The sequence below is a fragment of the Macaca fascicularis genome, chromosome 2 (genome assembly GCF_037993035.2).
Source record: "Macaca fascicularis isolate 582-1 chromosome 2, T2T-MFA8v1.1".
Classification (NCBI taxonomy): Eukaryota; Metazoa; Chordata; class Mammalia; order Primates; family Cercopithecidae; genus Macaca; species Macaca fascicularis.
Window position 1 is genome coordinate 115,837,782 of NC_088376.1, and position 23,500 is coordinate 115,861,281.

General features: G+C 44.5%; 1 protein-coding gene across 35 annotated transcripts in view; it reads right to left on the reverse strand.

Annotated features, from left to right (window-relative positions):
* NEK4 (NIMA related kinase 4) overlaps window positions 1-23,500 on the reverse strand; it is a 72,508-nt gene that overhangs the window by 21,940 nt on the left and 27,068 nt on the right. For 27 of the 35 annotated variants that reach the window (XR_012431260.1, XR_012431259.1, XR_012431256.1 and 24 more), the window contains 2 exons: window positions 21,257-21,462; window positions 19,428-19,561 (listed from right to left, as the gene is read on the reverse strand). Coding sequence is in view for 26 of the 35 variants with exons in the window: in XM_074032450.1 (XP_073888551.1) it covers window positions 19,428-19,561; window positions 21,257-21,462 (340 nt within the window). In the remaining 9 variants the exon portion in view is untranslated. Of the gene's footprint in view, window positions 1-2,158; window positions 3,292-4,153; window positions 5,789-15,546; window positions 15,824-18,680; window positions 19,080-19,427; window positions 19,562-21,256; window positions 21,463-23,500 lie in introns of those variants that run through there. The other 8 variants (XR_012431254.1, XM_074032447.1, XM_065540731.2 and 5 more) reach the window with 4 other exon arrangements.

Below are 23,500 nucleotides of genomic sequence, written 5' to 3' on the forward strand. Positions count from 1 at the left end.
AGATAGGCACTGAAATACGCCCTGGTCTCCTGCAGTACCCTCAGGCTTATTAGGGTGGGGAAAAAACTCCGCCCTGGTAAATTTGTGGTCACACTGGTTCTCTGCTCTTGAACGCTGTTTTCTGTTAAGATGTTTATCAGGACAATACGTGCACAGCTAAACATAGACCCTTATCAGTAGTTCTGATTTTGCCCTTGTCCTGTTTCCTCAGAAGCATGTGATCTTTGTTCTGCCTTTTGACCTTTGAAACATGTGATCTTTGTGACTTACTCCCTGTTCGGACACCCTCTCCCCTTTTGAAATCCTTAATAAAAACTTGCTGGTTTTAAAGCTCAGGTGGGGCCGGGCGCGGTGGCTCAAGCCTGTAATCCCAGCACTTTGGGAGGCCGAGATGGGCGGATCACGAGGTCAGGAGATCGAGACCATCCTGGCTAACACGGTGAAACCCCGTCTCTACTAAGAAATACAAAAAATAGCCGGGCGAGGTGGCAGCGCCTGTAGTCCCAGCTACTCGGGAGGCTGAGGCCGGAGAATGGCGTGAACCCGGGAGGTGGAGCTTGCAGTGAGCTGAGATCCGGCCACTGCACTCCAGCCTGGGCTACAGAGCGAGACTCCGTCTCAAAAAAATAAAAAAAATAAAAAAAAAAAATAAAGCTCAGGTGGGCATCACGGTCCTACTGATATGTGATGTCACCCCCGGAGGCCCAGCTGTAAAATTCCTCTCTTTGTACTCTTTATCTTTATTTCTCAGCTGGCTGACACTTAAGGAAAATAGAAAGAACCTACCTTGAAATATTGGGGGAGGATTCCCCTGATACTGCACTCCAGCCTGGGGGATGGAGCGAGACCGTTTCAAATATTTTAAATTAAAAAAAAAAAGGCCAGGCACAGTGGCTCACACCTGTAATCCTAGCACTTTGGAAGGCCGAGGCGGGTGGATCACCTGAAGTCAGGAGTTTAAGACCAGACTGGCCAACATGGTGAAACCCCGTCTCTACTAAAATACAAAAATTAGCCAGGCATGATGGCGGTTGCCTGTAATCCCAGCTACTTGAGAGGCTGAGATGGGAGAATTGCTTGAACCTGGGAGACGGTGGCTGCAGTGAGCTAAGATCACGCCACTGCACTCTAGTGTGGGCGGCTGAGCAAGACTCTGTCTCAAAAAAAAAAAGATTGCTTCACTTGACTACCCAAAAAAAAAAAAAATGACTCAAATTACCAAAGTAAGAAATTAAAGTGTATATACATTACTACCAGCTCTACAGAAATAAAAAGAATTGGCTAGGCATGGTGGCTCACACCTGTAATTCTAACACTTTGGGAGGATGAGGTGGGCGGATCATGAGGTCAGGAGATCAAGACCTCCTGGCCAACATGGTGAAACCCCATCTTTACTAAAAATGCAAAAATTAGCTGGGTGTGGTGGCGTGCACCTGTAATCCCAGCTACTCAGAAGGCTGAGGCAGAAGAATCACTTGAAACCGGGGGGCGGAGTTTCCAGTGAACTGAAATTACGTCACTGCACTCCAGCTTGGCAACAGAGCGAAACTCCATCTCAAAAATTAATAAAATAAAAAAGAATCGTAAGAGAACTATGAACAATTGTATGCCAACAAGTTACATAAACCTAGATGAAATGGACACACTCCTAGAAACATAAAACCTACTGAGACTGAATCACAAAGAAATAGAAAATCTGAATAGACCCATTAACTAGTGTAAGGAGTATGAATCAATCATCAACAAACTCCCAAACAGGAAAGGTCCTAGCCCTGATGGCTTTGCTCATGATTCTACCAAACATTTGGAAAGGAATTGATGCCAGTCCTTCTCAAACTTTTCCAGAGAGTTGAGGAGGAAGGGGTAATTCCTGGTTCATTTTATGAGGCCAACAATGCCCTGGTTCTGGGGCCAGAAAGGGACACTACAGGAAAACAGAAATGCATATGAATATCCCTTATGAACATTCATTTGAAAATCTTTAACAAAATCCAGATGATTGAAGTTTTTTCACCTCTGTTCATGAGAGATATTGATCTGATATTTTTTCATGTAGTGTCCTTGTTGAGTTTTGATGTCAGAGTTGTGCTGGTTTTGTGGATAAGATGGAAAGTATCTCCTCTTAAAGTATTCTGGAAGACTTTGTACAGGATTGGTGTTCTTTTTTTCTTAGATGGTTGGAAGAATTCACCAGTAAAGCATCTGAGCACAGAGCTTTCTTTGTGGGCCAATTTTACTTTTTATGTTTAGGCTTTGTGTAAATGCTTAAAATAGTCAAATTCACAGAGACAGAAAGTAGATGGGTGGTTGCCAGGGGCTGGTGGGGGCAGGAAATGGGGAACTATTGTTAAATGGGGGTAAAGTTTCAGTTTTGCAACATGAAAAAAGTTCTGATGATAGATGGTGGTGAGAGTTGTACAACAATGTGAATATACTTAATACCACTGAACTGTATGCTTTAAAATGGCTAAAATGGTATATTTTATCTCCATTTTATTACAATTTCTAAAAATGTATATATTGTTGAGCCTATAACATATAGAAATGTAATATATTTGCCAATAACAAAACAAAAGAGGTAAGTGGGAGCAAAGCTGTATTAGGCTACAGAAATGACTCCACATAGAAAGCTGAATCCAAAGGAACAAATAAAGAGATCTAGAAATGATAAATAGAGTTACAACAAAATCTACAAACATACTTTCCTTTCTTCTCTCAACTTCTTTAAGACAGCTGGCTTCTTTGTGGAAATTGACAAGCAAATTCTAAAATTCATATGTAATTGCAAGGGACCCAGAATAACCAAACAATCTTGAGAAAGAATAATAGTAGAGGACTCACCCTTCCTGATTTCAAACCTTACTCTAAAGCAAAAGTAAACAAAGTGTGGTAGTGGCATAAGGATAGATATATAGATCAGTGGAATAGAAATGAGAGTCCAGAAATAAGCCCATGTGTCTACAGTCAACTGATTTTTAACAAGGTGAAAAAATAGTCTTTGCAACAAATGGTGATGGGACAACAGGACAGCCACATACATAATGAAGTTGGAGCTTTACTTCATCATGCCATATACAAGAATTAACTCAAAATGTGTCCAGTGAGACCTGGACGTGGATTGCGTGGAGTGAAGGTCATGCTGCAGCACACACAGGAGCCTCGCCATGTTGCCCAGGCCCGTCTTGAACTTCAGAGTTCAGGCAATCTGCCCACCTCATCCTCCAAAAGTATCTCCACCAAATCTCATCTTGAATTGTATCTCCCATAATCCCCACGTGTCGTGGGAGGGACCTGGTGGGAGGTAAGTGAATCATGGGGGTGGGTTTTTCCCATGGGGTTCTCGTGATAATGAATAAGTCTCAGAAGATCTGATGGTTTTATAAAGGGCAGTCCCCCTGCACACACTCTCTTGCCTGCTGCCATGTAAGACGTGTCTTGCTTCCCCTTCACCATCTGCTATGATTGTAAGGCCTCCCCAGCCATATGGAACTGTGAGTCAATTAAACCTCTTTCCTTATAAATTATCCAATTCAGGTATGTCTTTATTAGCAGTGTGAGAACAGACTAATACATGCTGGGATTACAGGCGTGAGCCACCGTGCCTGGTCTCACAGTTTTATTTCTAAAGAGTCATGCTATGTGATGAAGAAGCCCAGAAGAGAAAGAAGAAAGAAAAGGAATCAGGAATGACTCTTACTCAGAGTCACTTGACATTCATGGATGTGGCTACAGAATTCTCTCAGGAGTGGAAATAACTGAACCCTGTGCAGAGGGCTTTATACAGGGAGGTGATATAGGAGAACTACAGGAACCTGTCTTCCTGGGAATCTGTCTTCCTGACCTGAGCATTATCTCCATGTTGGAGACATGGCAAGAGCTCTGGACTCTGCAGGGTGAAGATAGCAAACAATCCAGATGGTAGGGAATGCATCAAAGGTGTGAATACAGGGAAGAGCTGTACATTGGGAAGTAATACAGAAAACGAGCTTATTAAAAATCAACTTGGATTAACCCTTCAGTCACATCTGCCTGAATTGCAGCTATTTTAAGCTAGAAGGAAAATTTGTGGAAGTAATCAAGTTGAAAAGTTTACAAACCATAGTTCCTCAGTTCCACCACTTCAAAAAATTTCTGCTAGTGTTAAAACACACACTTTAAATATAGAAATGATTTTTATTGATTTCCCATTACTCCCACAAGAAGGCAAAGCACACGTTAGAGGAAAATCTTATGAACATAGTTAAGATGGCAAAGTTTTTAGAGTGTCTACAAGCCTTACTAACCATCAAGTAATCCATACTACAGATAAACCTTGCAAATGCAGTGAATGTGGCAAGGTCTTTAGTTGCAAACCACACCTTGTAGATCACTGGAGAATTCATACTGGGTAGAAGCCTTACAAACGTAGTGACTGTCACAAGGTGTTTAACAGCAATTCAAACCTTGACATCAAATAATTCATACTGGAGAGAGGCCTCACAAATGTAATGAATGTGGTAAAGCATTTAGAGTGTTCAGGACTTACTACCCATCTTGTAATTCATACTGGAGAAAAAACTTACAAATGTAATGAGTGTGCAAGAACTTGAGGCACAAATTTTCCCTCACTCAGAGATGTCATACTGCAGAAAAGCCTTACACATGTAATGAATGTGGCAAGGTCTTTGGTCAATTGCACGGCATCAAATAATTCATAGTACAGAGAAGCCTTACAAATCTAACAAATGTTGAAAGCATTAAGCAAGCATTCAGGACTTATAGCCCATCTTCTAATCCATACTGGAGAGAAACTTTACAAATATAGTGAATGTGGCAAGGTCTTTGGACGCAAGTTATACCTAACCAACCATCAGATAATTCATACTGGAGAGAGACCTTACAAGTGTAATTCATGTGGCAAGGTCTTCAATCAAAATTTACACCTTGCATGACATTGGAAAATTCATACTGGAGAGAATTCACTGCACACCTTACAGATGCAATAAATGCGGCAAAGTCTCCAGTTGTACTTCATAGCTAACACAACATTGGAGGACTCACATAGGTGACAAACCTTATAAACGTAATAAACGTGGCAAAGAATTCAGTTTGCATTCAAGCCTCAGTACCCATCTACTGATACACACTGAAAGGTAACCTTACAAATGTAAAGATAATAGATATAAAAATAATATATAAAAAGAGAACAGTTGGCCAGGCACAGTGGTTCACGCCTGTAATCCCAGCACTTCAGGAGGCCAAGGCGGGTGGATCACAAGGTCGAGTTCGAGACCATAGGCCAGGCACGGTGGCTCACGACTGTAATCCCAGAATTTTGGGAGGTCAAGGAGGGTGGATCACGAAGTCAGGAGTTCAAGACCAGCCTGGCCAAAATGGTGAAACCCCATATCTACTAAATATACAAAAATTAGCCAGGTGTGGTGGCGGGTGCCGGTAATCCCAGCTACTCAGGAGGCTGAGGCAGGAGAACTGCTTGAACCTGGGAGGCGGAGGTTGCAGTGAGCTGATATCTTGCCACTGCACTCCAGCCTGCTGGGTGACAGAGTAAGACTCTGTCTCAAAAAAAAAAAAAGAAAAAAAAAAAAAGAGAGAGATCGAGACCATCCTGGCCAACATGGTGAACCCTGTCTTTACTAAAAATACAAAAATTAGCCATGTGTGGTGGTGCACGCCTGTAGTCCCAGCTACTAGGGAGGCTGAGGCAGAAGAATCGCTTGAACGTGGGAGGCAGAGGTGAGCCGAGATCGCGCCACTGCACTCCAGCCTGGGTGACACAGCGAGACTCCGTCTCAAAAAAAATAAATAAAAAAAAAGACAGAACAGTTATATCAGAGTACAGAGTTTAATCAGAACTACCAGTACAATTCATCCCATCAGTGGCCAAGTCTACAACATTGAATTCAACCCTCCCAAAACTGTTAGCATTGATCATCTGACTGGGGAGCCTCTCATTCAGCAAGAGGCTGATAAACCAGAGATGGTTATCAAGAGACTAAACGCTTGTGAGCCGAAACAAAGCCAGTCTTAGAATACTACCAGAAAAAAAGGGGTAATGGAAACATTCTCCAGAACAGAAACCAAGAAGATTTGGCCCTATGTATATGATTTCCTACCAACTAAAGTTCCACAAACAAGCCAGAAAGCTCTTCAGTTACTCCATGAGGAGAAATACATGATACGAATTAAGATAGGAAACCTCCTAGGCCTTCCATTTAGAAGCTGCTTTTCCTAAGACTTCCGGTATGTATGAATTCTTTGAAAAATCGTACTACTTTTATTTCTATTAATGTTATTCTGAATACTAAGGAAGTGTCAAATGATATAGATACTAAGATTCATCTTTTGAAATCATCTAGTGTGTTTTATCCACTTATCTTCAAAAACATCAGAGATGTCTAAACTTTTAAAACATTTGCTAGAGCAAAATTTATTTTGGTGTTAAACATACTTTCAGTTTGCTCAGAATTTTCAATTTGCTATAAAAATGTATCAATTAGCATAGATAAAAATACTACTTTAAGATCACTTGTTTTCTTTTGAAAATACATATGTACTGAGGGTTATTATTTATGTCAGAAATTGATATTTTAAGTTCTTGGATAAGCACCAAAGTTGAATGAATTTTTCAACAAAATGTAATTAAAGTCTATGTTTACAGATGTTACTCAGGCTAAGAAATATGTTTTAGGATTTACTTACCAGTTTCTCTTTTTGATTCAAATATATGAGATCTGCCCTGATAAATAACAAAGTATTGTACCGCCCTCCCAAAAATAAAAGAAAAAGAGAAAACCCATGGCACTATGTAAAGTAAGCACACTTTGTCATTAGTAAATAGATCAGGCATGCCTGGGGATTGTTCCTTTGCCATAAATAGCAATCTACCATAATTAGTAAGCAGGTGTGCCAATAAAAATGATTTACATGATACATTAACAAGGATCAGAAAAGTAAGTGAACTTCCTGAAGGAGTTGTTTCTGATCAAAGAAACTGATACTGGTTAGCATTCACTTGTTGGGAGCAAGTACCCCAAAATCTGGCCATTAACTGGCCCCAAAACTAGCCATAAACAAAATCTCTGCAGCACTGCGACATGTTCATAATGGCCCTAACGCCCAGGCTGGAAGGTTGTGGGTTTATGGGAATGAGGGCAAGGAACAACTGGCCCGCTCAGGGTGGAAAACCCCTTAAAGGCATGCTTAAGCCACAAACAATAGCATGAGCGATTTATGCCTCAAGGGCATGTTCCTGCTGCAGTTAACTAGCCCCTATTCCTTTAATTCGGCCCATCCCTTTGTTTCCCATAAAGGATACTTTTAGTTAATTTAGTATCTATGGAAACAATGCTAATGACTGGTTTGCTGTTAACCAATACGTGAGTAAATCTCTGTTCCGGGCTCTCAGCTCTGAGGGCTGTGAGACCCCTGATTTCCCACTTCACACCTCTATATTTATGTGTGTGTCTTTAATTCCTCTAGTGCTGCTGGGTTAGAGTCTCCCCTACCAAGCTGGTCTTGGCATTCACTGCCACCTTTTCTTAAGGGGAAAGAATTCTACTGGCATCATCTGACTGGCCATTTAAAACTTGGAATCTAAAGTGATTCCTTAGTGGGGCAACAAGGATGGTTGCTGATGTACTGTGTGGTCTGGTAGGAGAAGTAAGGCAATATGAGAAGTGGAGGAAAAACCCAACTATGTCTTCCATGGCATATTTACTCTTACTTTACTTGGTGCTAAATCAAATGAAACAAGCCCTGGTAATGTGATACTCTACCCTGTTTTAACCTGAGTGACTCTCTCCTAGTACAGAGACAGCCGGACAGACTCCATTTTAAGTTTCTTCACTTGCAGCCCCCTTTACCTCCCTCCCTTAAGGGCATAACTAGTGTAAACTGACTCAAAGCACATCCAGGAATGCACCTACTGATAAGATATTGAGAGGCAAGCTGCACCAGCAGCTCCTGAGGACGCGCTCACAGTGGATGGCACCCAAAACCTCTGCGTTTATCTCTTTGTGATAGTTTAAGCCCCTGTACCTGGAACTGGTTTTTTTGTAACTGCATTTGTAACCAATTACTTTTTTAACTTTTTGCCAGTTCTGCTTCTGTAAAAATTGCTTCAGCTAAATTCCCCCCACTCCCCTATTTGGACTACGGTATAAAAACAAAACTAGCCCCTTCCTTGGGCCGAGAGAATTTTGAACGTCAGCTGCCTCTCGGTCGCTGGCTAATAAAGGACTCCTTAATTTGTCTCAAAGTGTGGCGTTTCTCTGTAACTGGCTTGGTTACAACATTTGGAGGCCCCAGTGAGAATTCTGGCCACCGGGCGAGAGCCAGACTCGTTCCAACCTCCCCCAGACAGATGGCAGACTTACAGGGGAGCCGCCACCTGAAGACATTCCAGGGCCCCATAAGACCTCGTCTATCCAAAGGGGAAGGATGAACCACCGGTGTGTTCCCACAAAAATTCAACTCCTGAGTCCTCAGTTTCTGGTCCCAGAAAGGTAAGTCAGATCTGACTCTGTTTCTCTGGGAGGGAAGTGGCTCTGACGAGGGCCCTCCCTTTATGACCGCCCGCATTCCAAGACACTGGAGGACAGAGTCCTGGTTTTCTGTTAGGTGCCTCTGTGTCTCTCTGGAAGGGAAGTGGCCCTAACGGGGGCCCTCCCTTGACTCTGTCCGTATTCCAGGATGCTGGAGGACTGAGTCCTGGTTTCTGGCAGGCTGGCCTCTCCATTAAAGACTAGTCTCTCTCTCAGTCTTTTTCTCTATCTCTTCTCCTTCTCTTGTTCAGGTCTCCTGGAGACCTCTGTTTTAGAAGAAGAATAAAACTGTTATAAACTCTGTGTGAATGAGTGCGTGAATGGGGAGGTCAAGGGCTTGTGCTTGAACTTCCAGTTTGTCCACAGCGAAAGCTATGGAGTTCGAGTGGGCCCTCACCCGCGGTTCTGTGGCGACCTCATAAGGCTTAAGGCAGCATCGGCCATAGCTCAATCCGAGCCAGGGGTTTATACCAGCCTGCCAATGCCAATGAGGGGACAAGGAGCCTAAGTCCCCTCAGGGGGAGCGGCCAGGCAGGCATCTGACTGATCCCATCACAGGACCCCTACCCCTTGTCTGTCTATTAAAAAAAAAAAATTGTCAAACTTGTTTATATGCACTAGTGTCTATTGTCTTGTTTAGTGTCTTCTAAAGTTTCATCTGTCAGTCTTGTTTAGTGTCTTCTAAAGTTTCATCTGTCAGGTCACCGCTACTGCCCAAGGCTACTGGGAAAGAACTTCTTCAAGGTCCTCAATACTGATTTTCTACCACAGGAGGTCAAATTCCTCATCAGTTGTTTGGGCTGGCCGTCCCAGTCCTGCCTTTTCTGTCAGAAACAAATCAGGTGGTGTTACAGGAGGGGGTGTGGGAAACACTTGCCCATTTGGAATTTCTGGCACCATAAAGGCTGCTGGAGTTTAGATTGCCACATCCCATGCCCAAGTGACTGGACCGCCTCCACATTAGATCAGTGGTGGATTCAAAATAGCCACCCTGCAGACCTGCTTGCCCACCTTTTCTGTCATCCTGTAACTTTTCACGTGCTTTTGAAGTCTGTGTAGAGAAGCCTACGCTCATACTGCTTTACTCTGTCTGGACTCTTATTCTGTTCCCCTGTGGCTACTCTCCTACCTTAGAAAAGATCCGAGTGGCCCCTTTCCTTCTCATCCTTATCCCTTACCCTACATATCTCGTTTTCCTGTGTCAGAGCAAGTCCAGCGCCTCCAAGATTTGGCTCTGCTCTCCCTCCTAAAACCCTTGAAAGAGAAGGTCAGGTTGGAACTTTTTGTCTTTGAGTCATGGAGACACCAAAAATATTTAGGCTGTAGGTCAAGGGGAAGAGGGAGGTCATCTAGGTCCGGCTGGCCAAGGAGCCCTCGGGTCGGCCTCTAGTCCTCCTCCCTATATCTTAAAGCTTAAGAAAACCAACTTCATGTGGCAGGAAGTGTTGGCTATAGTTGTTTTCCTGCTCTTTCTGGTTGTGTTATTTCTGTTCTTCCGATACGCCAGCCCCCCAGGTTGTGAATTTCTCTGTCCGTGCTGGGTTTAATATCTCTGCTCAAACCTTGTTAAACTACCTCCAAAATGGGAAACTCCTCTTCCCAGCCCTGTGAAGAGTGAGTCCTTTCCAATGTATGTTGCAGAATTTCTCTTGAGGCTTCTCAGAGGATTACGGAGTCTGCCTGAAGAAAGGCAAACTCTGGACACTCTGTGAAGTAGAATGGCCACAGTTTGGAACTGGGTGGCCCCCAGAAGGGTCATTTAACCCCACAGCTGTTCAGGCTGTGTGGCGGGTCGTTACTGGAAGTCCCAGTCACCCCGATCAGTTTCCCTACATTGATCAATGGCTGGATTTGGTCTGGAACCCTCCTCCCTGGTTCCGCTCATGCACCATTCATGATCCCACTTCCAAGGTCCTTTTGAGTCGGTCTGCATTTTTGTGCGGACTCTCAGCCCTCTCGGCTCCTCCTGTACTACCTCCTTCTGAAGAAGAGGAAAGTTTTCCTCACGCAGTTCCGCTGCCCTATAAAGCCTCCTGCTCCCCAAGATTCTTCCCTTGTTTCCTCGACTACATCTCCTGTGGGCTCTCCGCCCATAGCCTCCCAATTGCGCCAAGGCAGGAGGAGGTAGCCCCCCTCCTCCCACTGAGAGAGGCCTAAATCCCTCCGGGTGATGAGCGCTCAGCTCCCTTCCTAGTTTATGTCCCTTTCTCTACCTCTGACCTGTACAACTGGAAGGCTCATAATCCCCTCTTTTCTGAAAAGCCCCAGGTTTTGACCTCACTAATGGAGTCCGTGCTCCGGACTCACCGACCCACCTGGGATGACTGTCAGCAACTCTTTTTAACCCTCTTCACCTCTGAAAAGAGGGAACGTACCAGAAGGGAGGCCAGAAAGTATTACATCAGTGAGTGGGCCAGAAGAGGAAGCCCAAGACCAAATTGAAGAGGTTTTTCCCTCTACCCGGCCTAATTGGGACCCAAACTCCTCGGGTGGAAGGAGAGCTTTAGACAATTTTCACCAGTATCTCCTTGTAGGTATCAAGGGAGCTGCTCGAAAACCCATAAATTTGTCTAAGACAACTGAAGTTGTCCAGGCCTGATGAGTCACCAGGAGTGTTTCTGGAACACCTCCAGGAGGCCTATCGGACTGGCACCCCTTTTGACCTGGTGGCTCCCGAAAATAGCTGTGCTCTTAATTTGGCATTTGTGGCTCAGGCAGCCCCTGACATCAAAAGAAAATTAGAAAAGCTAGAGGGATTTGCCGGAATGAACATCAGTCAGCTTTTAGAGATAGCCCAAAAGGTTTTTGACAACTGAGAGTTTGAAAAGCAGAAACAGGCAGCTCAGGCAGCTGAAAAGGCTGCTGACAAAGCATCAAAAAGACAGGTAAAAATCATAGTGGCTGCCATTCCGGAAGTCAAGAAGGAAAGACCCCCATCACAGAAAAATGGTCAGGGAACCCTGGGTCCCCGCCAAAAGGTTCAGAAAGGGGAGCGGGCTCCCCTGGAGAAAAACCAGTGCGCTTACTGCAAGCAGATGGGACATTGGAAAAAGGAATGCCCATTAAGACCAGAGGAAAAGCCAAAAGAGAAAAAAGTCCTCACCCTCCCCGCTGCAGAGGAATCTGATGATTGATGGGGGCCAGGGCTCCTTTACACTTGGCCCCCAGGAGCCCATGGTGACCGCCACAGTTGGAGGCCAGCCTGTACGCTTCCTAATTGACATGGGGGGGATCACTCAGTACTGCAGATGCCCCTAGGCAGTGTCTCTAATAAAAAAGTGGCTGTATGGGGGGCTACTGGAGTTATTCAAGAATATCCTGTCACCCACTCACGAGAGGTGAGTTTAGGACAGAAAAGAGTAACCCACTCGTTCTCGTGGTCCCAGAGTGTCCTTTTCCCCTCCTAGGACGAGACCTGCCCCACAAGCTGCAGGAATCTATTTCCTTCTTGGCCCAACAAGCTCACCTCATGCTAGGGGACACACCACCTCCCGCTGCTCAGCTCCTGCTAACCACCCCTCTGTCAGAAGAATATCTCTTAGTTTCACCTTCACAACCGCCAGAAAATAAAACTAATCCTCTCCTACTGGACTTACAGACTCTTTCCTTGAGTCTGGGCCAAGTCAAACCCCCTGGGACTGGCTAAGCACCACCCTTCAGAGGTAGTAGAACTCCCGGCCACCGCCTTGCCAGTCCAGATAAAGCAATATCCTATGAGTCAGCGGGCTAGGGAGGGAATCAACCCCCATATTCAGCGACTGTTATAAGCTGGCATACTTACATACACCATGTCAGTCCACCTGGAATACTCCATTTTTGCCAGTCCAAAAACCCGGAACAAATGACTACCAACCTATACAGGACTTAACGGAAGTTAACAGACAGTCACTGTCCACCCAACTGTCCCTAACCTTATACTTTACTCAGCCTGCTCCCACCAGAACACACAGTGTACACTGTCCTTGACTTAAAAGATGCTTTCTTTGCTATTCCTCTGGCCCCCAAAAGCCAACCTATCTTTGCTTTTGAATGGACAGATCCTGGCTCAGGAGACACCACCCAATTGACCTGGACTCGGTTACCTCAAGGTTTTAAAAATTCCCCCACCCTTTTTGGGAAAGCCCTCCAACAGGATTTTATACCATTTTGAGCCAGACACCCTAACTGTACTCTTCTTCAGTACGTAGATGACCTTTTATTAGCTACTGAAACTACTGACAGCTGCCTGCAACATACTAGAGACCTACTTTACCTCCTTCAGGAACTCGGGCATCTCAGCCAAAAAGGCCCAGCTTTGTCTTCCCAGAGTCTCCTACTTAGGGTATGAGATAAACAGAGAAAAAAGGGCACTCACCAGTGCTTGTAAAGAAGCTATCCTGCGAATCCCCACTCCCACCACCAAAAGACAGGTACGTGAATTCCTAGGGGCCGTGGGATACCGTCGCCTGTGGATGTTAGAGTTTGCAGAGATTGCCAAGCCCCTCTACACTGCTACTGGAGGGAATGACCCACTAGTTTGGACTGACACTGAAGAACAGGCTTTCAAAAACCTGAAAAAGGCATTAACTGAGGCCCCTGCTCTAGCCCTCCCTAATATCTCAAAACCATTTCACCTTTTTATTCATGAGAGCCAGGGAGTTGCTAAGGCGGAGCTCACTCAGACTTTAGGACCCTGGAGATGCCCAGTAGCCTATTTGTTTGGCAGAGACTGGACCCTGTGGCCTCTGGATGGCCAAGCTGTCTGCAAGCTACAGGCAACAGCAAGCCTAGTCCAGGAGGCTGATAAATTGACTCTGGACCAAAATTTAACCCTTACGGCTCCTCATGCCATAGAGACTTTGCTGCAAAGTGCTTCTGGCAAATGGATGTCAAATGCTCGCATCCTGCAGTATCAGAGTTTACTGTTAGATCAGCCTGATTTGACTTTCTCTCCCACAAGGTGGTTAAATCCAGCTACTTTACTCCCTGATCCAGACTTCACTACACCTGTCCATGACTGCCAGCAACTCTTAGAAACTACGGAAACTGGCCGACCTGATCTCCAAGATGTGCCCCTAAACAAGGCAGATGCCACCGTGTTTACAGATGGTAACAGCTTCCTCAAACAGGGAGTACAAAAGGCTGGTGCAGCCGTTACTACGGAGACAGATGTGCTATGGGCCCAGGCGTTGCCAGCAAGTACCTCGGCCCAGAAGGCTGAATTGATCACCCTCACTCAGGCTCTCCAATGGGGTAAGGACAAACATATTAACATTTACACTGACAGTAGGTATGCTTTTGCTACTGTACATGTACATGGAGCCTCAGCTCAAGAGTGTGGACTACTCACCTCAGCAGGAAAGACTATTAAAAAACAAGAAATTTTAGCCCTGCTTGAAGCTGTTTGGCTTCCTCAGCAGGTGGCTGTAATTCACTGCAAAGGACATCAAAGAGAAAACACAGCTGTTGCCCATAGTAACCGAAGAGCAGACTGCGGCCGAGAAGCTGGTCGGCTCCCAGTAGTGCCCTTGGTCCTGCTGCCCACTGTGTCTTTTCCACAGCCCAACTTGCCAAATCACCCAAAATACTCCACAAAGGAAGAGAAACAGGCTTCACATCTTCAGGCTAATAAAAATTAGGAAGGTTGGTGGATTCTTCCTGATTCCAGAATCTTCATACCCCGAGCCCTCGGGAAAACTTTAATCAGTCATTTGCATTCTACCACCCATTTGGGAGGAGGAAAACTGGCCCAGCTTGTAAGGAGCCGTTTCAAGATCCCCCACCTTCAGGACTTAGCTATCCACGCAGCTCTCCAGTGTACCGCTTATGCTCAGGTAAACGCCAAGCAAGGTCCCAAACCCAGCCCAGGCCACCATCTCTGTGGAGACTCACCAGGAGAAAGGTGGGAAATTGATTTTACAGAGATAAAATCACACCGGGCAGGGTATAAGTACCTCCTGGTGCTAGTAGACACTGCCACTACAGTAGTAAAGTTTTTACTAAATGAAATCATCCCAAGACACAGGCTGCCTGTTGCCATAGGGTCTGATAATGGGCCAGCCTTCACATCATCCATAGCTCAGTCGGTCAGCAAGGCATTAAACATCAAATGGAAACTCCATTGTGCCTATCGACCCCAGAGCTCTGGACATGTAGAACGCATGAACCGCACCTAAAAAATACTCTTACAAATTAATTCTAGAAACCGGTGAGAATTGGGTGAGGCTCCTTCCTTTAGCCCTTCTTAGAGTAAGATGTACCCCTGACCGAGCTGGGTTTTCACCTTTTGAAATTATGTAAGGAAGGGCTCTGTCTATCTTGTCTACGTTGAGAGACACCCATTTAGCAGAAATCTCTCAAGCTAATCTATTACAGTACCTGCAGTCTCTCCAACAGGTACGAGACATCATCCAGCTGGTTGTCCGGGGAGCACACCCAAATCCAGTTCCTGACCAGACAGGACCCTGCCACTCTTTCCAGCCGGGTGACCTGGTGTACGTTAAAAAGTTCCAGAAAGAAGGACTCATTCCTGCCTGGAAAGGACCTCATACTATCATCCTCACCACGCCGACAGCTCTAAAGGTGGACGGCATTCCTGCTTGGATTTATCTCTCGCATCAAAAAGGCCAGCAAGACCCAGCAAGAAACATGGATCCCCAAGCCTGAGCCAGGCCCCTTAAAACTGCGTCTTGGCCAGGCGCAGTGGCTCACACCTGTAATCCCAGCACTTTGGGAGGCCGAGGTGGGCGGATCACAAGGTCAGGACATTGAGGCCATCCTGGCTAACGGTGAAACCCCGTCTCTACTAAAAATACAAAAAAATTAGCCAGGCATGGTGGCGGGCAACTGTAATTCCAGCTACTCAGGAGGCTGAGGCAGGAGAATCACTTGAACCTGGGAGGTAGAGGTTGCAGTGAGCCAAGATTGTACCACTGCACTCCAGCCCGGATGACACAGCGAGACTCCGTCTCAAAAAAAAAAAAAAAAAAAAATGCGTCTAAGTTGCGTGAAGCCATCAAATTAATTATTTTTATTTACCTCTTTTGTTTGTTTCCACCTATCATGCCCTCTGCTCCATCCTACTCTTTTCTCCTTCTTTCACGACAGGACATGTGTGTGCAAACACTACTTGGAAGGCAGGAACCTCCAAAGAAGTCTCTTTTGCAGTCGATTTATGTGCTTTGTTCCCAGAGCCTGCCTGTACCCACGAAGAGCAATGTAATCTGCCGGTCACGGGAGCAGGAAACGTTGACCTGGCACAGGATTCGCACATACAGGAAGCCGGATTGGATGTGGGAGCTCTAAAGGAGTAGAAAAAGGACTCCAGAGCGTTGATTTTTACCTCTGTCCTGGAAAACACCCTGACTCTAGTTGTCAAGATTCCTTTTAGTTTTTCTGCCCTCACTGGTCATGTGTAACCCTGGCCACTTCCTCTGGAGGATCAACCTGGTCCTCAACCCTCTCCAAAACTCACACTTCCCGTCCTAGACCGTGTACTATAAGAAATTGCAACCCTCTTACTATAACTGTCCATAACTCTAATTCAGCTCATTGGTATTATGGCATGTCATGGGGATTAAGGCTTTATATCTCAGGATTTGATGTTGGAACTATGTTCACCATTCAGAAAAAGGTCCTGGTCCCATGAAGCCCTCCTAAGCCAATAGGACCTCTAACTGATTTAGGTGACCCTATGTTCCAAAAACACCCAGACAGGGTCGATTTAACTGTCCCACCACTCCTGGTTCCTAAATCTCAACTACAACGACAACATCTCCAACCCAGTCTGATGTCCATTCTGGATGGGGTGCATCACCTCCTTAATCTCACCCAGCCTAAACTAGCCCGAGATTGTTGGTTGTACCTGAAAGCAAAACCCCCATATTACGTTGGTTTAGGAGTAGAGGCCATGTTCAAGGTTAACTCTCTTTCTTGTCATACATGACCCCATGCCCTTACACTAGGAGACGTATCAGTGAACGCCTCCTAATTAGCAACAGCTATAACTTATCTGCTTCTCCCTTCAGGTCACCTGTAATCAATCTCTACTTACTTCCTTAAATGCCTCAGTTTCCTACCAGGCACCTAACAATACCTGGTTGGCTTGTACTTCAGGCCTCACTCGCTGCATCAACGGGACTGAACCCGGACCTCTCCTGTGTGTGTTGGTTCATGTACTCCCCCAGGTCTATGTGTACAGAGGGCCAGAAGGCATGTACTCCCCCAGGTCTATTGGCCAGAAGGGCAACTTCTTATTCCTCCCCCTGAATTGCATTCCAGGTTTCACCGAGCTGCCCCGCTCCTAGTACCCCTCCTGGCCGGCCTTAGCATAGCTGGGTCAGCAGCCATTGGCATGGCTGCTCTGGTTCAAGGAGAAACTGGACTAATGTCCCTGTCTCAGCAAGTAGATGCTGATTTAAGCAATCTCCAGTCAGCCATAAATATGCCACATACCCAAATAAAGTCTCTAACTGAAGTAGCTCTTCAAAACCGCTGAGGCTTAGATCTACTATTTCTCTCCCAAGGAGGATTATGTGCAGCCCTAGGATAGAGTTGCTGTTTCTATGCCAATCAGTCTGGAGTCATAAAAGATACCCTCCAAAGAGTTCAAGAAAATCTAGATAGACGCCAACAAGAACGAGAAAGTAACACCCCCTGGTATCAAAGCATGTTCAACTGAAATCCATGGCTAACTACTTTAATTACTGGATTGGCAGGACACCTTCTCCTCCTCTTGTTAAGTTTAATCTTCAGGACTTGTATATTAAATTGGTTCCTTAACTTTGTAAAGCAGCGCATAGCTTCTGTCAAACTTATGTATCTCAGAACCCAGTATAACCCCCTTGCTATAACTGAAGAATCAATGATTTGATTCCCCAAAACATGAGTGGGGAATGTGATACCCTACCCTGTTTTAACCTGAGTGACTCTCTCCTAGAAGAGATAGCCGGACAGACTCCATTTTAGTTTCTTCACTTGCAGCCCCCTTTACCTCCCTCCCTTAAGTGCATAACTAGTGTAAACCGACTCAAAGCACGTCCAGGAATGCACCTACTGATAAGATATTGAGGCAAGCTGCACCAGCAGCTCCTGGGGACGCGCGCGGTGGATGGCACCCAAAACCTCTGCATTTATCTCTTTGTGATAGTTTAAGCCCCTGCACCTGGAACTGGTTTTTTTGTTGTTGTTGTTGTTTTGTAACTGCATTTGTAACCAATTACTTTTTTAACTTTTTGCCAGTTCTGCTTCTGTAAAAATTGCTTCAGCTAAATTCCCCCCACTCTCCTATTTAGACTACGGTATAAAAACAAAACCAGCCCCTTCCTCGGGGCTGAGAGAATTTTGAGCGTCAGCTGCCTCTCGGTCACTGGCTAATAAAGGACTCCTTAATTTGTCTCAAAGTGTGGCGTTTCTCTATAACTCCCTTGGTTACAACAGTAACAGCTGTTATTAACTGCCTTTAAAAATCTGTCCCATTTTTTTCCAGGTACTTAAAATATAAGTGCCAGTAAGTGGTTCTTATATATATTTTTTGGGTGGGGCGGAATTCATTTTCCTTGTCTTCTGATATTTTAAAAATCCATCGATTTTTCAAGATTGAAAAGAATTATAGCAAGCCGGGCGCGGTGGCTCACGCCTGTAATCCCAGCACTTTGGGAGGCCGAGGCGGGCGGATCACGAGGTCAGGAGATCGAGACCATCCTGGCTAACGTAGTGAAACCCCGTCTCTACTAAAAATACAAAAAATTAGCCAGACATGGTGGCAGGCATCTGTAGTCCCAGCTACTCGGGAGGCTGAGGCAGCAGAATGGCGTGAACCCGGGAGGCGGAGCTTGCAGTGAGCCGAGATTGTGCCACTGCACTCCAGCCTGGGCGACAGAGCAAGACTCAGTCTCAAAAAAATAAAATAAAATAAATTATAGTAAACACTTCATTCTTTTCTTTTTTTTTTGTCCCACCCATTCCTGCCCAACCAGCACTTCATTCTTTATAAAACTTTCTATAATGCTTTATTTGAATGTTACTATTATGTGCTTTCTAAAATGGTGTGAACTACCAAACTCATGGATTCTCACTAGGTTATCAGGCATACAGTAGTCTTTATCAGAATCAAATGAAACTTCATTAAAAAAAAGAAAACTACCAATATAGAAATTCTTGAGTATGATTCACATTTAACTGCTGGCACTATAATTTGTAGCTCTTTGATTCAGAATGTACATAGTACTCATGTTTTAGGTAATAGGTAATACAGTTTATTTTTTTTTTTGAGACAGAGTCTCGCTCTGTCACCCAGGCCAGAGTGCAGTAGCATAATCTCAGCTCACTGCAACCTCCGCCTCCTGGGTTCAAGCAATTCTCCTGCCTCAGCCTCCCCTGCCTTGGGATTACAGGCGCGTGCCACCACACCCAGCTAATTTTTGTATTTTTAGTAGAGATGGGCTGTCACCATTCACCACGTTGGCCATGCTGGTCTGGAACTCCTGACCTCAGGTGATCCGCCCACCTCAGCCTCCTAAAGTGTTGTGATTACAGCCGTGAGTCACCACGCCCAACCTAAAGTTTAAATTTTCCTTAAAAAAAAAAAAGTGTCCAAAGACCTAAAAGGGCTAAAACTAAAAAACTCTTAGAAGAAAATATAAAAATAAATCTTCATGACTTCAGATTTGGCAATGGGGACCATGGGGAGTGACTGCTAACAGGTATAGAGGTACAGGGTTTCTTGGGGGGTAATGAAAATATTCTAATATCTATCATGGTAATGATTGTACAATGTTGTAAACACGGTAAAAACCACTGAATTGTACACTTTAGATGAGTGAATTGTTATGTGTGATTTATATTTCAAAAGGTTTTTTAAAAAATTCTATAACATAAGCAGCTTGACACAGCTGAGACACTCACCTCTCTCTCAAATTCATCCTCCTCCTCCAAAAGATCATACACCTGCTCTAAAAGCTGAACTCCCAGGCCATGAATTACATCAGCTCTCAAGACTTCAACTAGTCTCCTGATCTTTTCAGAACCTGGCATGATAGCTAAAAGGCAACAACAAAGACAAAGGGAAAAATAAACACTTTTTTACCACTATAGCAAGAACACCACAATTTTTAAAAATTTTGCATTTTATTTTATTTTTATTTTATTTTTGAAACTGAGTCACGCTCTGTTGCCCAGGCTGGAGTGCAGTGGCACGATCTCGTCTCACTGCCCCCTGAGTTCATGCCATTCTCCTGTCTCAGCCCCCCGAGTAATTGGGACTACAGGTGCCTGCCACCACGCCTGGCTAATTTTTTGTATTTTTAGTAGAGACGGGGTTTCACTGTGTTAGCCAGGATGGTCTTGATCTCCTGACCTCGTGATCCGCCCGCCTCGGCCTCCCAAAGTGCTGGGATTGCAGGCGTGAGCCACTGCGCCTGGCCCATTTTTTTTTTTTTAAGTGACAGAGTCTTGTACTGTCACGGGGATGTAGTGCAGTGTGACCATAGCTCACTATATAGCCTCTAACTTCTGAGCTCAAGCAATCATCCTGCCTCAGCTTCCCAAGTAGCCAGAACTACAGGAATGCGCTACCACCTGCAACTAATTCTTAAATTTTTTGTAGTGATGGGGTCTATGTTGTCCTGGTTGGTCTTGAACTCCTGGCCTCAAGCAACCCTCCCACCTCGGTCTCCCAAAGCAGCGAGACTACAGGCATGATTATACCACACCAGGCCTTTTTTTTTTTTTTTTTTTTTTTTTTTTTATTTCATTTCATTTGATTTTTTGAGATAAGGTCTTGCTCTGTCGCTCAGGCTGGAGTGCAATGGCATGCTCATGGCTCACTGCAGCCTCAACCTCCTGGGTTCAAGAAATCTTCTCACCTCAGCCTCCTGAGTAGCTGGGACTACAGGCATGGATCACTATGCCCGGCTAATTTTTGTATTTTTTGTAGACACAAGTTTTCATCATGTTGCCCAGGCTGGTCTCAAACTCCTGGACTCAAACAATCTGCCCTCCTCAGCCTCCCAAAGTACAGGCATGAGCCACCGCACCCAGCAGGCCTGTTTCTAAAAAAATCTTGATATACTAACATTCTTTTTTCCCTATGACAAGAGTTTGGTTTAATGACTTAAAATTTACATATGAACTTAAGCTTCACTACCATCTCTTAAACCTTAAAAACACCACAACTGTCTAACTTGAAGAAAAGTCACATGAAAAACCACAAACATTTATCTATTTATTTATTTTTAAAAATCAATTTTCATGTAACTTTTCAGGAATACCTCTGTTGCATAACACAGGATATACCTTTTACAGAGATATGCAAATGAAATAATTTTAAAAACACACAAAAAATTTACAGGCATTAGTTCCTTGTTTTGACATATTTCTCCAATAAACACATGCTCTCCAGTTTGTTGTAAAAGAATAAATTGGGCCAGGCGTGGTGGCTCACACCTGTGATCCCAGCACTTTCGGAGGCCAAGGTGGGAGGATCACCTGAAGTCAGGAGTTCAAGACCAGCCTGGCCAACATGGTGAAACCCCGTTTCTACCAAAAATACAAAAATTAGCCGGGCATGGTGGTGCATGCCTGTAGTCCCAACTACTCAGGAGGCTGAAGCAGGAGAATCTCTTAAACCCAGGAAGCGGAGGTTGCAGTGAGCCAAGATCACGCTACTGCACTCCAGCCTGGGTGACAGAGTGAGACTCCATCTAAAAAACAAAAAGTAATAATAAGCTGATCACCTGAAGGCAGCTCTTTAAAATGGATTTCCTCTGCCTCTTCTGCAACCTTCCCATGAAGTATCAGTGTGTCCCGATATTTCCGATGAAGTTTGAATTCTGACACTGGGTTTGCTACCGGGACATCTTCACAGCTCTCTTTAGAATCCAGTTTCAGAGTCTGAGTCATCAATTGTACCAAGGCATTAATTTCATTTGTCTGACCTTTCCTGGGGGAAAAAAGTATCCCTCTGTTATTTAATTGACTTCATGAGAATTTTTCGTTAAAAAATTACATACAAAACCTTTAGGGAGTTCTGCTTTGAAATGTCCAAGTAAGCTCCTACAGGCTGACCTGACACTTCCGCAAATAACAACTACAAACTCTAGACAAAATACAAAACTCAACAATGTAAAGGCAAAGCAGAATAAACAAAATCTGCAGGCAGATCTGGGAGAACAGTCAACACCTTTTAGCCTGAGGGCAGGCCATGGGCAGATCAAAGTACAAGAGAACTCACAATCTTTCTGGCCTACAGAAAGGAGAGTTCAGAACAACCACTGTCACTAGAAAGTGACAGAGGAACCTTGGAGACAGTCTAAAAGAAACAGCCCCAGATTCTGTGTATAAATTCTGCCTGTTTCAAAGTAACTTAACCACACTCAAGTACAAAGCTCAAGAACAGTTAAACACAAAATACCAGCTTCCAATGAGGTAAAATTCAGTATCTAGCATCCTATCAAAAATAACCAGATATGCAAAGAAGCAGGAAAATATCATGCATTTGTGAAGAGAAAGAAATCAGTTAATAGAAACATACCCAAATATGACACAACCGATAGAATAAATGAGGACATTAAAATGGGTAGTATAAATATATTCCATATGGCCAAGGTAGAAGAAAACATGAACATGTTAAGGAGACACAAAGATATTTAAAAAAGACTCAAATCAAATTTCTAGAAATGAAAGATACAATATATTAAATACACGGGATAGGATTAACAGATTAGACATTGCAGAAGAAAAGATTAATTAACTCAAAGACATAGCAATAGAATCTATGAAATGTGAAACAGAAAAAAAGTAAAAATAGGCCACGTGCAGCAGCTCATGCCTGTAATACCAGCATTCTGGGAGGCCTAGGCAGGCGGATCACCTGAGGTCAGGAGTTCAAGACCAGCCTGGCCAATATGGTGAAACCCGGTTTCTACTAAAAATACAAAAATGTAGCCGGGCGTGGTGGCGCGTGCCTGTAATCCCAGCTACTTGGGGCCGGGGGGCCGGGGGGCTGATACAGGAGAATCGCTTGAACCCGGGAGGCAGAGGTTGTAGTGAACCGAAATCATGCCACTGCACTCCAGTCTGGACGACAGAGTAAGACTCTGTCTTAAAAAAAAAATAAAAATAAAAAATAAAATATTTTTAAAAACATAAAAATAAACAGAGCATCAGTGAGCTGTGGCACAAATTTAAGGAGTCTAATATACATGTAATTAGAATCTCTAAGAGGGCAGAAATAAGTCAAAAAAAAAAAATGTGAAGAAATAATGGCCAGGCCAGGCGTGGTGGCTCACGCCTGTAATCCCAGCACTTTGGGAGGCCGAGGCGGGTGGATCACAAGGTCAGGAAATCGATACCATCCTGGCTAATATGGTGAAACCCCATCTCTACTAAAAATACAAAATATTAGCAGGGTGTGGTGGTACGCGCCCGTAGTCCCAGCTACTCGGGAGGCTGAGGAAGGAGAATTGCTTGAACCTGGGAGGCAGAGGTTACAGCGAGCCGAGATCACGCCACTGCACTCCAGCCTGGGTGACAGAGCAAGACTCCATCAAAAAAAAAAAAAAAGAAAGAAAAGAAAGTCAGACATGTGCAAAGAAGACACATTTTTGGCCAGATTAGTTCACACCTGTAATCTCAGCACTTTGGGAGGCCAAGGCGGGCGGATCACCTTAGGTCAGAAGTCGAGACCAGCCTGACCAACATGGAGAAACCCTGTTTCTACTAAAAATACAAAATTAGCCAGACGTGGTGGCACATGCCTATAATCCCAGCTACTAGGGAGGCTGAGGCAGAAGAATCGCTTGAACCCAGGAGGCAGAGGTTGCAGTGAGCTGAGATCATGCCACTGCACTCCAGCCTGGGCAACAAGAGCGAAACTCCGTCTCAAAAAAAAAAAAGAGACTTTTTAGCTCCAGCATATGCCACAAACCATTTATAATTTTATCAGTGGGAATACTAGAGATCTGAATACTACTGAAAAT